Here is a 14236-nt window from a genome sequence, read left to right as displayed (position 1 = left end):
ATCTAATGTCTGGATTTTCGCGTTTCTTTGAAAACCTCCTGAGATTTTTAAATGCTGAAAGTACATTTTTATGCATCCAAGTCTATAAAAGGTTTATAGAAGAATATAAGCAAAGGACAGCAAAACCGACCTTGTGATGTCCTCAGTCAGTTGTGAGGGGTCTGGTGGGTAAAACTTTACATTGAAAGCAAAGTTCCAGGGTCCAGCTGAGGTATCGACAGAACATGAAATGATTAAAAATCAACATTCAACAACAGCAAAGGCGTCACTTGGAAATTCAGAGCATATAATAATCAGGTAGCTTCACTGGATTGCTGCACTTACTCCTGATCTGCTTCTTCAGCTCCTTGGAAGGATCCAGCCAATTCTGCGAGACACAACCACAGAAGATGAAACATTAAATCATCGCTAATTTGGGAGCAAATTACCAAGAGCCCAGAGGGGAAAATCCTGCCTGGTATGCACATATAACAGTTATCTCATAAATGTCTTATTGAAAGAAACATTTAACTTCATTTCCTACTGTCGATGAACCACTTTCCAACTAAAAATATATAACATGTTAGTTAATAAGATTGCCTTAAAATAAAAAAAGTACCTTTTGATTCTCTACATCTCTATATGTAATGCCAAAATAGTCCTTCTCTAGTAGGTTGAGGTGATCACACACTTTATCAAACAGGAACTGGCCCTTGGCTCGTTTCTGTGAACAGAAAAAGAATAAAAGCACATGTTGAATGCAGAGTCATTTGATGGGTATACTGATATGCAACAATTGAACACACAGAACCTCATTTAAAATAAACAGTCACACCAAATTAGATTAGTAGGATTATATAGTTTCTTTTAAGAGTTTTTCCAGTAATGCAAACCCTTCATTTGTCCTGATTTGCTTAACAATTACACACAAAATAATGATAAACACAAACAATAAAGCAATATTATTAATCCATGTTGCAGCTTAAAAAGCAATTTTATGCTGCCGTGGGACTGCGTTCCCCTTCAAGTCCTTCTCTTCTCATTGTTATCTCGATAATTAAATGAAAATGAGCTCATCTCTGCAAAACCACATTATGAATATAAATTTGTGAAAATGAAGCAAATTATTATTATTATTATTATTATTATTATTATTATTATTATTATCATTATTATCATCATTATTATTATTATTATTATTTTGCTGCGTGAAGTAAGCCTCGAGGTACCGGAGACACAATCCACCAACCTGGAAACTCTGGATCGATTCCCTCTATAAAAAGCATTACAGCATAAACACACTTTCAAATTCCTGACCATTGGTTGTGTGAATGCATTACATCGATCGACTGCACATCTGAGTGCTGGACGTCATCAGCTGGAGCTTTGTCATCTCCCCCTCGTGAAGAGGTTGGACTTCCAGGACTCATTTGGCCAGCTCACAGGGGATATTTTAAGGCCTGAGTTGCCATGACACAGACGTCTCCTGCTTGCACAAAACCAATGCCAGCTCGTCACGTCTGGATCGGCTGAAACCCACAGCCACAGCCTAACCTATCCAGAGCACGGCTATGTATCTGCCACACTCACATGGAAGCAATAATACATCCTGGATGTGAAACAAAGAACTGATGTGTCTGTGCATGAATAAGAAGATTCTTGCATGTGTGTGCGCGGGTGATTTTAACAAAGCCACAGAGGCAGAGAGTTAATCCTACCAGAACATCTCCGAGGGAATTAGCACAGTTATGTCAGCCTACTGCTGCCTGGGTGTGACAATCTCCTCTCAATGCAACACTTAAAGCTGGCTTAAATGACACAGACAAAAAATGGCTGTGATTTGCAAACAGAGGTTTGCAGATCAGTCAAATAAGCTGCCAATCATTAAACTATATCTATAAATAAGCTAATGGGGTACTGGACACGTATCCCTGGAGCTCTTTAGCAAAAGAAAGACCAGAAATCAGAAGTATACTGATCTTAAATTGGGGAAGGCTTGCTCAATCAGGACAGTGAGACCTTCACAGAGGTTAAACACTCCCAAGGATTAAAAGTTAATTGTGCATCAAACCATGCATTATGGTTTATCTGTTATTTTAATTAGGGTTATCTAGTCATTTTAAGAACACTTTCAGTCATCACTTGACCTATAAAATGTTAGACAACACATTTTTCCAGAGTCTTTGTTCCCTTCAGGCATCTTGTGTCATCCAACTGACTGTCCCAAAGCCAACAATATTAATTTCACAAAGATAAAAGACTAAATTTGATTAACTGACTATCAAAATAGGCTAAATAACTGCCTGCCAACAGACTCACTGACTAATCACTTTAGCTCTAATTAAAGCCAAAATTTAGCATGAATTCTCATGTCCTTTAGAGAAAGGATGATTTAATTGAAAGCAATTCAACACATTGTGTGGGATGTTTTTCTGCCTCCACTTAGACTCAACAACCTTTGAAGTGAGGGAGAGCGGTTCAGCAGTTTTGTGTCATAGAAAATGATAGGAAACGATTAGCGCAGACATTTTCCCCCCACAGGAGGAAATTGAATTGAGCTGGAAAACTACAAGGTCAGGAGGATAAAAATGTCAAATCCTGACATTCTGGACCAGTTTCAAGTCTGGACTGGGAGGAGGAAAAGAACTCCCTGGCAATTATCTGAGGGTCTTCTGACATCAGCTGTACTACTGTGTCAAACACCATAAGCTGACCTGGCTTTTGTCCGACTCACCCTCAGCTGCAGGAACACACAGAGCATTTTTTTTCCCCCTAAAGCTGAAATTAAATTCTTCTGACTGGTCATGTTAGTGCCTTAACTGCTGCTATGAAAAGCCTTACGGGAAGCAGGGAACTTATTAGTCTCCTGCTTTATATCATAGTGATTGCAAGTATTAGTCACTGTTGTAAACAATGCACAAATGGAGACACCTTTGCTGTGATTAAGAGCATAATCAAGCAGGTGTCATGCACGCCGCTGCATCGATTAACACAGCTTGATTTTGTAGCATTACTCGTTAAAAAGGTGTGCAGAAAGGTAAATGTCCCAAGTAGGTGTAAAGAGGGCTTTCCACTTTTTGATGCATTCGAACAGCACGCAGCACACTTCTTTCTGCACCCACAAATTTAAAAAAATAAAATAAAAAAATAAAAAAAAAGCACTGCTTTTTAACACAGAGTGTCACAAAATGTCTATGTGAAGCATTTCTAAGCAGAACACTGCACTGTAACAATATTGTTATTTATTTAACCAGGGGTGTCAAATGAAAGGCCCTGGGTCCAGAATCAGCCTGGGAAAGACTCCAATTCGACCCACTGGAAGGTGTTGGAAAATGTGAACGAGTGTATAGATTTTAAACTTTTACAGCTTTTCCTATGAATAAAGCCCCCCCCTCATTACCATTTATACTACACCAAAGTAGTTAAGTAATAGATAAACAATTAAATAAGATAAAAATTCCTGTATTTACAATCTAGCATTAAAAAAAATAAAATAAAAAAAATAAAAATCAGTTTTTCGGGTTCAATTGGGTACATGGTTAAAAAGAAAGACAAAAAAAATAACATGTTTTTGACACAAACTAAATTAACACAAACTTCACGTTTTGTAAGTACAGGGCAGTCTAGGCAATGAGCTATGCTTGAAAGGTTAAATGTGAGTTTTCTCATTTTTGCTTGATGTTTTTGTATAATCAAACATTTTAGACGATACAATCGTCAACTTTTCTATGATTTATATTTCTTACTCCACAGAGTAGCTCATATCCCCTCTAATACACCAAATCCACAGTCATCTGGAAGTATTCCCTAAAATAATGGATCTTAGTGTTCAGAAATAGTAAAGTGGAGCAAAGAAAGCCTTTGCTTTGCCCATCCTAGCAGGTGGGCAGCACTGGGAGCTTACAGGATAGTAAGCAGATGGGATGCAATAAGTAAACACTAAGTATTAAGATGAAAAAAGAAAAGAAGAATTTAAAATTAGAAACTTTAATTACCAATTTTTCTCTTTTCTGAGAATTGTGAGAAAAGAACTGACCGTCTATTCATAACAATCTGAAGTAAACTCAATTAAAATAAACACAAACGTATGTACTGATACATTATAAATAAATCTCATAACGTAACATGTTTGAAAGCACACCATTAGGTCACATCTTGCTGCTGTCTGGTGTAACCCTACTGATTACACACACAAGATCAGTTTGCTTAAGAAAAGCATCAATAAGGTTTTCTGTGAATCTGGAGGAGTGGACTTCAGTCAGAAAAAAAACAAAACTAAAACAACAACAACAACAACAACAACAACCACCACCACCCTTGGTGGTAAAGGTTGTCTCAGCTTTGGCTTAAAGACCTTTATCTCTTAATATTAAGCTTACTTTAAACCATTTACAGGCCAATCAAGCCAAACTAAAACCAAAGATGCTGCTCAGTTGTGTTTGGATCCTGTGTTTTGGTGCTTCAGCCATGTTTGGTAATAACACAGAAGGCACGTTGCCTAGCAGCAGTAAATTAGTGAGATACTCCTTTAAATTACCTGCCATTTGTGAAAGAAGGCTTCAGAGCCATGTTTTGAATTTTTCAGGTTGTGTAACACATTTATTAAACATTTCAATAAAACAAGAAATGTTTTTAATTGAAAATTCTCACACATTACTTTGTTTTGTTACAATGTTCATATTTTAGACCAAGTGCAGCTCTTCTAGCATAAACTAAAACAAATAAAAAACATTTTTCTGACTTAAGGTTAACAAATCCAGACTGATCCCCCACTTCCACGTCACCATCCTTAATAAAAGTCCTTCCAGTGGCACAGTGGGCCTTGGTGATCATGCCAACACACTGCGTCAATGACACTGATTCCCTCCAACAATTGCCCCCATTTCCCAGTCAGAACCCATCACCTCATCTCACCACCAAACCAGCCAGCTAATCCCTCCATCCCAGCCCCTGGTGGGGAGGAATCCGCTAAAGGAGATTTGCAGAGGAGGGTCTGCTTCTCTTTTTCAGCCTGAACACGTTTTGGGAATCCTACAAAGTTTCCTAACTTTGACAAAAGACTCAACTTTGCTATGGAAGAAATATTTCACGAGCCAAATGTCACATAAGTTCAGAAGTCAGACTTACTCCTGAATTAATGACGCTCAGACAGAAAGAAAGACTGTTTGAAGGGCAGAAAGCAGCTGTTCCTGCTGTGGAGCTAAACTCATATTTACAACAGAAAGGCATTTGCCTCGAAGGCTCTATTAGAGTCAGTGAGGTTATTCCTGAATACTCGATACTTAAGGACTGCAGCTTATCAGAGGGTCCCACTCAAGTGAACACAGTTCTGCTTTAGAGAAACTTTACAAAGCAATTTGAGATAATACAAATGGAGAAATTCAAAACAGTCTGACACAGTTGGTCAAAACCACACAGCAAACTGACAAATAAATAAATAAAATTCTTTGACAGATTATCGAGCTCTGAAAGTAATGACTCCATCCACACCTCGCCATGCTAATAATGATTAACAACCAACTCACGCTCCATTTCTTCTCCTCCCAAAATATCCCATTTCCATATTTAATTTCCCTACATTATGATAAAAGCCACGCTTCTAGGCTAGTGTGGGGTTCTGAGTTTCACATTTACAACACAAAGACACATGTTTTTCACTGATTGTTGGCTCTCTTTTCCTCAAAGGGTTTATTTCTGGAGAGCAGATGAGCTTTGAAGTAAGAACTGAACATTTAAGAACCATTACAGGAATATTTTGTTCCCCCCTACAGACTATCCAGAGAAGGTTTGGAGGAAAAACAAAATCCCATAAAACAGTTTGACAATGCAAATGCGAGTGTGCGGAGAAAAGCGTGAAATCACTGCTTCTAAGCAGGGCCGTCAAAACAGCAGCTTTATTCTGCTAATGCAACGTGCAGGGATCATAAAAGTAACACACAGATGAATTCTGGGTAAAGGACAAGACCACTGGCACAAGCTATCAAATCATGTGATTACTGATGATTTCTGACGCCCTGACAGGAAACGTTTGTTTTACATATTAAAGCAATACGTAAGGTTGTTCCTATCGTTCAACTGTAATAACAATAACAATAATAATAATAATAATAATAATAATAATAATGATGATGATAATGATGCAGTGGAATGCCATGAGCTGCATTTCACACGCAGAAGGAAAAATAAAGATAACTTTACATGACAAAAGTGTTGGAACAGGGCTCATAAACAAGTTCTTATAGAAACACGACATAAAGGAAGCTAACCAGCCATTCAGCAGTCACAGCTGAAAACTAGAAATCAGCTGATTCCGGTCCCCACCCAGGCGATCGGTCCATCGCTACCAAGAATGTAACTGTAATATGACTATAGTCATGATAACGTAGACTGATGTATGTTTAACTGTTACTATATTTGCGTAAAGCACAAATAATTTGTATGTTCAGTTTAGTGTCCAAGAATGATATTTTTCCTTTAAGCATCTCTCCCCCTCTAATGATCTCAGTATTCTTGCCTTCTCTTTTTGGCCCTGAGAAGTTTCCATGTGGCTCACGTCTCTTAAATATTAAAGTAGTGAAGAAGCTGATGGAAGCAGAATATTTAAAATGACCACCACTCTGTGTTAAACTAAAAGCGTCTCACCTCTACATTGAGCGTGAAGTCGGAGCCATCCAGCAGAGTGACTTTACACTGCATGATCTTCACCTTCTTGACTCCTCTCAGCGGAGACCTAGACAGACGACTGGTGGATGACCTGTGGGATACCAGATCCTCTTCCTGCTGCTCCTGGCAAAAAGAGGAAAAGGTGTCACTTAAAAATAATGAGAATAATACATTTACAATAACAGTTTTCTACATTTGGGAGAGAGCTGAATGGAATTTCCTTGTTAAAAGTAATGAGCTGCCTCTACCTTGTTATGCTGATTGTGGATAGAAGCATTAACGTCTCTGAATGTCCACCAGAAGAGAAGTTTCCTTACCTAAATGACCGTTAATGTAAACCTAAAAATAGACACTGGGACCCTGACTGAATGTAATCAGGTCCCACTGAAAACAGCTAGAGGTGTACCGCCATTTTGTCTTAAGGAGAGAAAATCCAATTTTCCACTTCGCTGAAAACAAAGCCTTTGCTGACTGACTTTATGCTGAATAGACGCCTTTGCTTCGAGACATTTTTCTTTCTTACATACAGTGAATTTAATTCCCCCCTTTTATTCTGATGAAGAACATTTCTTATCTTGCTCTTCAAGCCATTTTCATTGCATTGTTCCTGCAGTATCTACTGCAGCTCATGTGGACTACTCTCCCTGTAGACTCATTTTGACATAGTATTAAACAATAGAAGAATAAGATGACTCCTAAAGAACACAAGAATGAAAGGTCAAGTTAAAATTTCGAGGAAATACCACAAGACACATTTCCCCCCCATTTATGGGTGACGTATGACTGGTGAGAACAGGCACCACAGATGTATGAAATCACAGTTACATATGCACCCTGCTGGAGAATGTGTCTCACAGGGAAGGCCGACAGTGTTGTGTCAGACTGGTGTGATTTCCCCTCAGTCTTGCTCCTGGCAATTCACGCAGCTCTAACACTGACGGTGCATCATTGATCATCCTCAGTGTGGAAAAACAAGGGGTGCATAATGTAGCTGTGTGAATTTGAAAGAATCCTGGGGTCGATCAGCTCAGTGGGCAACACTGCAAGTTATAAAAGAAGATCATATATATGTATTACTATTCCCCTGGAGCTACTTGGATCTAGGAGAACAGCAATGTTCACTTTGGACCAAACCACAAACTGTAGCCTGAGAGGTGAAGCCAGCGGGGAGCTGCCTTAGCATTTTCTCTAGTGGCCAGCAGGGAGCGACTCATCTGGATGCAAAAAGAAATCTCAGGTAGAAACCTGTAAGATAATGATCCCACTTCTCACTTGCCTTATTATCCCAGTAGGTGCTTTCCTAATCACTTTATGGTAACAATTGCCCATTCAATTGCTTCAATTCCTGATCCCGATTCAGATAAAAGCAGATGACGGAGCAGGAATGCTTTAGGACATGGCTATGCTGTGAATGACGAGTCACTACTGTATGAGCATGCAGTGTCCTCGGTTTCTCAGAACACATGTTTGTGGTGGCCATATTACTCCCATCTTTTATATCCAGTCTCTGTATACATCTTACATATCTCACCAAGTGCTTGACTAATGTCTGAGAAATGCAGCACAAATAAGCATTACCCTGGGAAGACAGGGTAATAATTGGATTCCCAGTATTTTAAATCCAGCGCCATCAATAGTCCAAGATTTTTGGTTTATGACTAAAACCCCATTCCTAAGGACAACTGAGGCCAAAGGGAATAGGATGCTCTGTTAGCAACGCTAAATAACTTTATAAAGATTGCAGACACAGTCAAGTATTAGCATCTCAATGAAAGCAATGCTGCGCCCATGTAAAGCCTACAGCTGAAATTAAAGTCTGGCTACCACAGAAGTGTTTAATGTAGATAAATGATATCAATAACATCAATGCAAAATATTGTACAAGTCAGACTTTGTTAACATGAAAACATGTAATTTATTTTATCACTGTTTCACCACATTACCCTGCATTGTATATAATTAATTTATCCATCACCTCGCCCTGCGACTGCTGCTCTCTCATTACAGCCTGTTATGATTCACGTGTAAGCTTCTTTTCATCAAAGGCACCATTTAAATCCTTCTCCTTTCCACATCATGATAAGAACCTGCTGAATGAGTGGGGTTGAGCCTGAACACATTCAAACTATGGTTACACGCTCCAACATATCAAGGAGTTAAAAGGTCAAAGTCACCCAGATGTGCAGCTTTAGGGGAAGAAAGAAAAACAGTTTTGCTATTTAATATTAGTTTTTCATGCAAAATAAAGCCTACACCTTTAAATGTAATCTAGAGTTGCAGTCAAATACAGCCCTTAGCTTCATGCCTGGGATGGCATGCGAAAGCAAAAATAATAAGAGCTCAGAGCTAATCCCTACTCTAATGCGATCTGAGACCCTTCATATATCAAACATCAGTCAAACCTATTACAGTTTTTTTTATGTTGACTAGGTTAAACCCAGCAATAGGAAAAAAATATAAAACATGGATTTAAAGTTTTCTGAGTGAGTAAACACATCCTAGATGTTTAAAGCAACACAAACACTTTGTAGACTGAAAATGTGAACTGCTAAGTTGTTTGAGATATAACTTTTTATATACATTTTCTACTAACTACCACAGTAAGAGACCACATCTGCAAGCATGTGCAGCTGGTGAAAATGTTTTTCTTTCAAGTAGTAAATTAGAGAAGAAGCAGGGATCTACCTCACACTGAACCTCTGTAGTTTGGAAGCACTGGAAATTCAATCTGCAGATCGATTCAATAGTGAGCCAGAAGGCTGTTTGGGCCAAAACCTGAAGACAAGCACTTAGTGCTCAGATAACATCAGCAGCTTCCCAGGCTTCATCAGATATAACATGGATAGGCTACAGGGTATAATATTATACTACCAGAGATCACTGTTCTCTGGTTTTAGACTCGTCCAGCTTCTTTGTCAAACATGTAAAATCATTTAAACATGTTCATGCGTCGAGGTGGTGTGCAATCTTACGGATACATTTTAAAATACACTAAAAGTCTTCGTCATAGTTCAGACTCAACGGGTTTAATTCCAGGTTGTTCCCTAATTCTTCCAATCACTGTCCCCACAGCTGCATGAAGTTGCAGCTGTGGGACACAAAGACAGCAAAATAAAACGACTAAAATCATCCCTCACCAAACTGCCCGTGTGTGTGGCCAATCAGTGACAGCAAATATATCTGTCAAACTGCCTTAGTTGCTGTAAAGCCTGAAAAGAAAGCATCCACAATTGAAGGTTTCTTGATCTGTCCGTCTTCCCATTTCTAATATATAAAAAGTATGGAGCTCTGACTGAACACCAGGCTTTCCTCACAAACAAACAAACATCTGACGCAGGGTTGTAACTGCCATGGAGGACTGAGGTCACGTCTTCACATTCTCTCCCCCTCCCCATGTTCATTTCCATTTTTCCTCACAAAGCCACAATTCATTCAGAAGAGGGATGAATGGCGTGTAATGTTTTGTCAAATTCAAAAGGATCTATACAATGTTTACACCACAAAAGAATCATTCTTGATTAAAGTGGCAAAGTTTGTTTTGTTTTTTTCCTAATATTAAATTCAGTAAAAGTATGTTAAAAGGAAAATCATGGTGGATGCGATGGATTGATGTTCCATTTTTAAAAGAAGTGACAGTGGGTGGATGTGGTTACAAAGAGGCTGACCTGCTCTTTCCTGGCCGGGGTGCTGTGTCCGACGGCGGCTGGAAGCTGCTCCGGTTGGTTCTGAGGCGAGGCGGGTTCGGCTGCTGCCTGGCTGGGTTGGGATGCCGCTTTTGCTTTCCCCTTTTCTGTCTCCTGATTCTCCTGTGGCTGCTTGGCCTCCGAGTCGGCGCCTGATTCAGTTGTCATGGTAAATCACACTGGAGTGGAGGAAAATGGAGGGTAAAGAGGAAAAGTGGATGAGTCAGCTGACTTGTTATGAATTGATGCAGCGCCGCTTTTCGGGCCCGTCTAACGATAAGCTCCCCTCTGATGCAAATGCAGAGATGTGGATATTGTTTGACAGCAGAATAGGCATTAATGCAAGTGGCTTTGGTGCACTCACGTCCCCCTTTTAACTAATCACAGTAGTGTCAGTAGCTGACAATGCTAAGGGCTTGGACTGCTTGTACCATGACGTCAACAAATTCTACAATATATCCAAAGCTCACCAAGGTGAATTAAGCGAATTTAAAATAATATCTACAACTGTAACAAATATCTATTTGCGCAAGTATTTTTATTATAAATTGGTTTCTAAAATATGAGAAAAAAGAAGTCTGGGAAAATGTCTGAATATATTTGCCAATTACTTTTCTGTCAGTTTATTAATCAAATACTTTATTAACTTCTGCAGTTGTTTCACATTCTGATAAAAGCATCTGTGAAAAATTTACATGTGTGAGTTAGTCTAATTAAATTGGGCTAATTTGCTGATTAGGAGGAAATTAAGTGACAAACCATAATAAAATGATTTAAATTGATTAAATATTTGATAAAATCCGATGGAAATGTCAAACATCTCAAGCTCTCCAGTGTGAAGCTCCACTATTTTTTCCACAAGACAAAAAAACATCGCTTTATGCTTTCTACCTGTTGTTCAGACAACTCTGGGAATTTGAAGTTTAAGATATTTTACATTTTTGAAGCAAATATCAAAAATAAACCAAAAAAAAAAATCAAACTTAAATATATTGATTCCACAGAGGAAAACTAAATGAAAAGCAGCGATTCACTGGAGAAAGCATAAAGTAATCTGCATTTTTCTTATCTGCAGTTAATTTAACGACACAAAATAGCTGATTAACTCTGTGTTAAAGTACAAGCCCCCGGTTTCTCTGTAGTGTTTACACTCAGGAATCCAAAGTGTCTGAGCTGCACCAGTACGTGTTTTTCATAGCATGACCTTCTGCTTCTGTGAATAGCAGCATACCAGCGATGGATGTGGTCCCAAGGGCCTGAGGCTGGGTAATGAGGATATATCTAATGGCTAGATTTGACAAACAAAAATGACAGAAAGGACAGCTCACACTGGAGGCTAACTGTACCCACAGTCTTTGACACTGGGATGTGGGGTTTGGAGGCTGTTTGTGTGTGGAACGGCACACTGCGCCTCTGCTGCACAGAGCCTGGGTTTTGTAGTATGGATGCCTGTCATTCTGCTGCTGGTATGCTTTTCCCTGAGCTCTATTTATAGGGCTGTGTTTACTGCAAGCACGGAAGATTCCAAGGAAGATCTCCTTCTTCTAGCCGTGGGCATGGTCGGCACTGTCTGGATCAACTAAACCAACACTTCTTAGGGGCAATCCCCAAATATAATCAAACAGTCATTAAGAAATGGCAACATCTGCAACTCAAAAGTTGAGCACATTAAAACAAGATAACATCTACTTGGTATGACTGATTACATCTGTTTGTTACAAGCCTTTCAAGACATTTTACCAGACTGAAGAAAAAAAAAAAAAATCTCTGAAAACCTTCAAGATTTGAATTTGGCCAACACGTCCAGCTCCATGCGTCTAGATTATCAACAGCTGGACTACATGACCTCATGCCTCTGCTGTGTTGTTCATCTTGCACTCTTTAACTTCAAAATACTTTTGAGCTGAATAGGCTCAAGGTTGTGTTGTCAGCCCCTTGATTCAAAGCCATTTGGTATTAGCTGCTAATTCTAATGCAGAATGATGCTTTACTTAAGCAGGAAATTGCTTTTTGAATGCCAGAAAATATTTCATCTTTGCTAATGAGCACTCCTCTTAAATCCTGATGGAACTGCTTCAAACTAGCAGTTCAAAAATAATGCAAACTCAAACTTTGCCAAGTAGCAGAAACACTTCAAACCAGCATGTTGTTGGTCATTTAATGGATCAGACTGATGCGGACATAAAGCAACAGTAATTCATGGACTCAAATGAGTTAAAACTATGCTTTCTAAAAAGTCATGAGCATTCTAAGCTCCAAGGGTCACTGAATGCAACGTGCTGATCAAACACTTTTCAACTTCAGACCTCATAAAAAGGGCTATAAAGATGACCTAATCAAGATTAAAAGCCTGAGCAGCAGCACTTTCAATAGAGGAATAAAGTCACAAGGTCCAAATTCCAACCCATGTTTTCCAAGTGAAGACAAGAAATGTAAAAGACCACTGAGCTGAATTCAAGCAAAAATCCTGTCAAAACCTCTTTCGCTGCAACTTTGTTGTGTCATGTGCGGCAGAGTTGAGGCGCGGCTCACTAATCAGCTGACAGAAGATGGCTGCGTAGCTAACCTTTGCCTCTCTTAATCCTTTCATGAAAAAGGAACTATGGAAGGAGTGGTGGAACGGAACATCTTAGCACCATAGAAATGGAGGAAGAATAAGTTCAGTCACTGGTGACAGGCACTCTTCACAGGGCAACACAACAGCCTACACAGTAGTCCTGTGTGTGGCCCTCCACCATGGACTGGTACATAAATTATGCATTCAGAAAGAAAGCCATGTATTGCCCTGGATTACTGCTAGTAGCTGCCCAATATTGTACCAATATAGAATACAAGTTTCAGCCAAAGTACTTCAAAAATGTGTGTTTGGAAAAGAAAAGATTCAACGCCATTTTATCAAGTTCAAGTCTTTTTGAAGGCTCTAGTAAACTTACAAGACGAACCTTTCAACAGGTATATAAGGACAGAACTTACTGCTCATCCGCTCACCTCAACTTCACTAATGTATGTACTTGATCTAGAATCAGTTACATGCAAAACATTTTGTTGACTGGGAACTAGGTCTAAAATAGAAGCGGATTATAAAAACGGGAAGTTTTAAAACAGCTGTTTGTTCCCCCTGTAAATTCTGGAAGTAATAAAAGTAGAAGTCAGCACTCACAGAAGAAGAAAAAAAGCACTTAGTGTCAAAGACATAATCAAATTTACCTCTTGGATTAGTAGCTTTACGGTCAAATGTGAGCTGATGAAAGCAGATATAGTCTTCTCAGTCACACCTTAAGATAAAAGCTAATACTCTCTGTGTTATGCCTTCCAAGGAAGGACAAGTAGAAACCACCCACCCCTGAAGAAACATTAATACTGCTTTATCATGCTTCATCCTTCTGTGAATCCAAAGAGGCCCACAGTTAATAAAACCTGCTGTCTGTCACTGGACAGACCAATAAAATCCCACTGAGCTGCAATGGTTGGGTAGCACACTGCAGTGGATATTCACATCCATCCTAAAAGTGCAGCCAGGGTTTTATCGGTGTGTAGCTGCATTATTACATAATTGATCACAGACACTAAATACTGTAGTAGTACTGCCCATGCATGCAGACCTCCATTTAAGGGCCATGTGTGATTGTAATGTACACTGCTGGAAAGGGGCCTGTGCACATTAAGTCTCACGCACACACATGGGAGGATGAGGGACTGCCATCTGTGTCGAGTGCTATTAGCCAGAGTACACCACAGCTGGGCCCATCCCTGCCGCCCCTGCCCCCACGATCATTACCCCTCAGGGACTTATGGAGGTTACATGGAGGGGAATAGTCTGCGTTGCTTGACACGTCAAGGCCCATCCCGAGCAGGCCTGCCAAATAAGATTTGACCATTTTGCATGGCCGCAGGGCCGACAGCTGTCGCAG

At 39.5% G+C, this 14236-nt stretch overlaps 1 protein-coding gene across 14 annotated transcripts in view; it reads right to left on the bottom strand.

The window, feature by feature from the left end:
* Positions 1-14236, bottom strand: part of epb41l3b (erythrocyte membrane protein band 4.1-like 3b) — a 52752-nt gene that overhangs the window by 23664 nt on the left and 14852 nt on the right. For 13 of the 14 annotated variants that reach the window (XM_025899982.1, XM_025899986.1, XM_025899984.1 and 10 more), the window contains exons 2-6: positions 10308-10504; positions 6622-6765; positions 599-703; positions 325-367; positions 131-206 (exon numbers count right to left, since the gene is read on the bottom strand). In XM_025899982.1, coding sequence (XP_025755767.1) covers positions 131-206; positions 325-367; positions 599-703; positions 6622-6765; positions 10308-10493 — 554 coding nt within the window. In that variant the 5' untranslated portion in view covers positions 10494-10504. The remainder of the gene's footprint in view (positions 1-130; positions 207-324; positions 368-598; positions 704-6621; positions 6766-10307; positions 10505-14236) is intronic. The other variant, XM_025899983.1, reaches the window with a different exon arrangement.

The sequence above is a fragment of the Oreochromis niloticus genome, linkage group LG18 (genome assembly GCF_001858045.2).
Source record: "Oreochromis niloticus isolate F11D_XX linkage group LG18, O_niloticus_UMD_NMBU, whole genome shotgun sequence".
NCBI classification, from domain to species: Eukaryota; Metazoa; Chordata; class Actinopteri; order Cichliformes; family Cichlidae; genus Oreochromis; species Oreochromis niloticus.
This window is presented reverse-complemented; position numbering and strand designations above follow the sequence as displayed.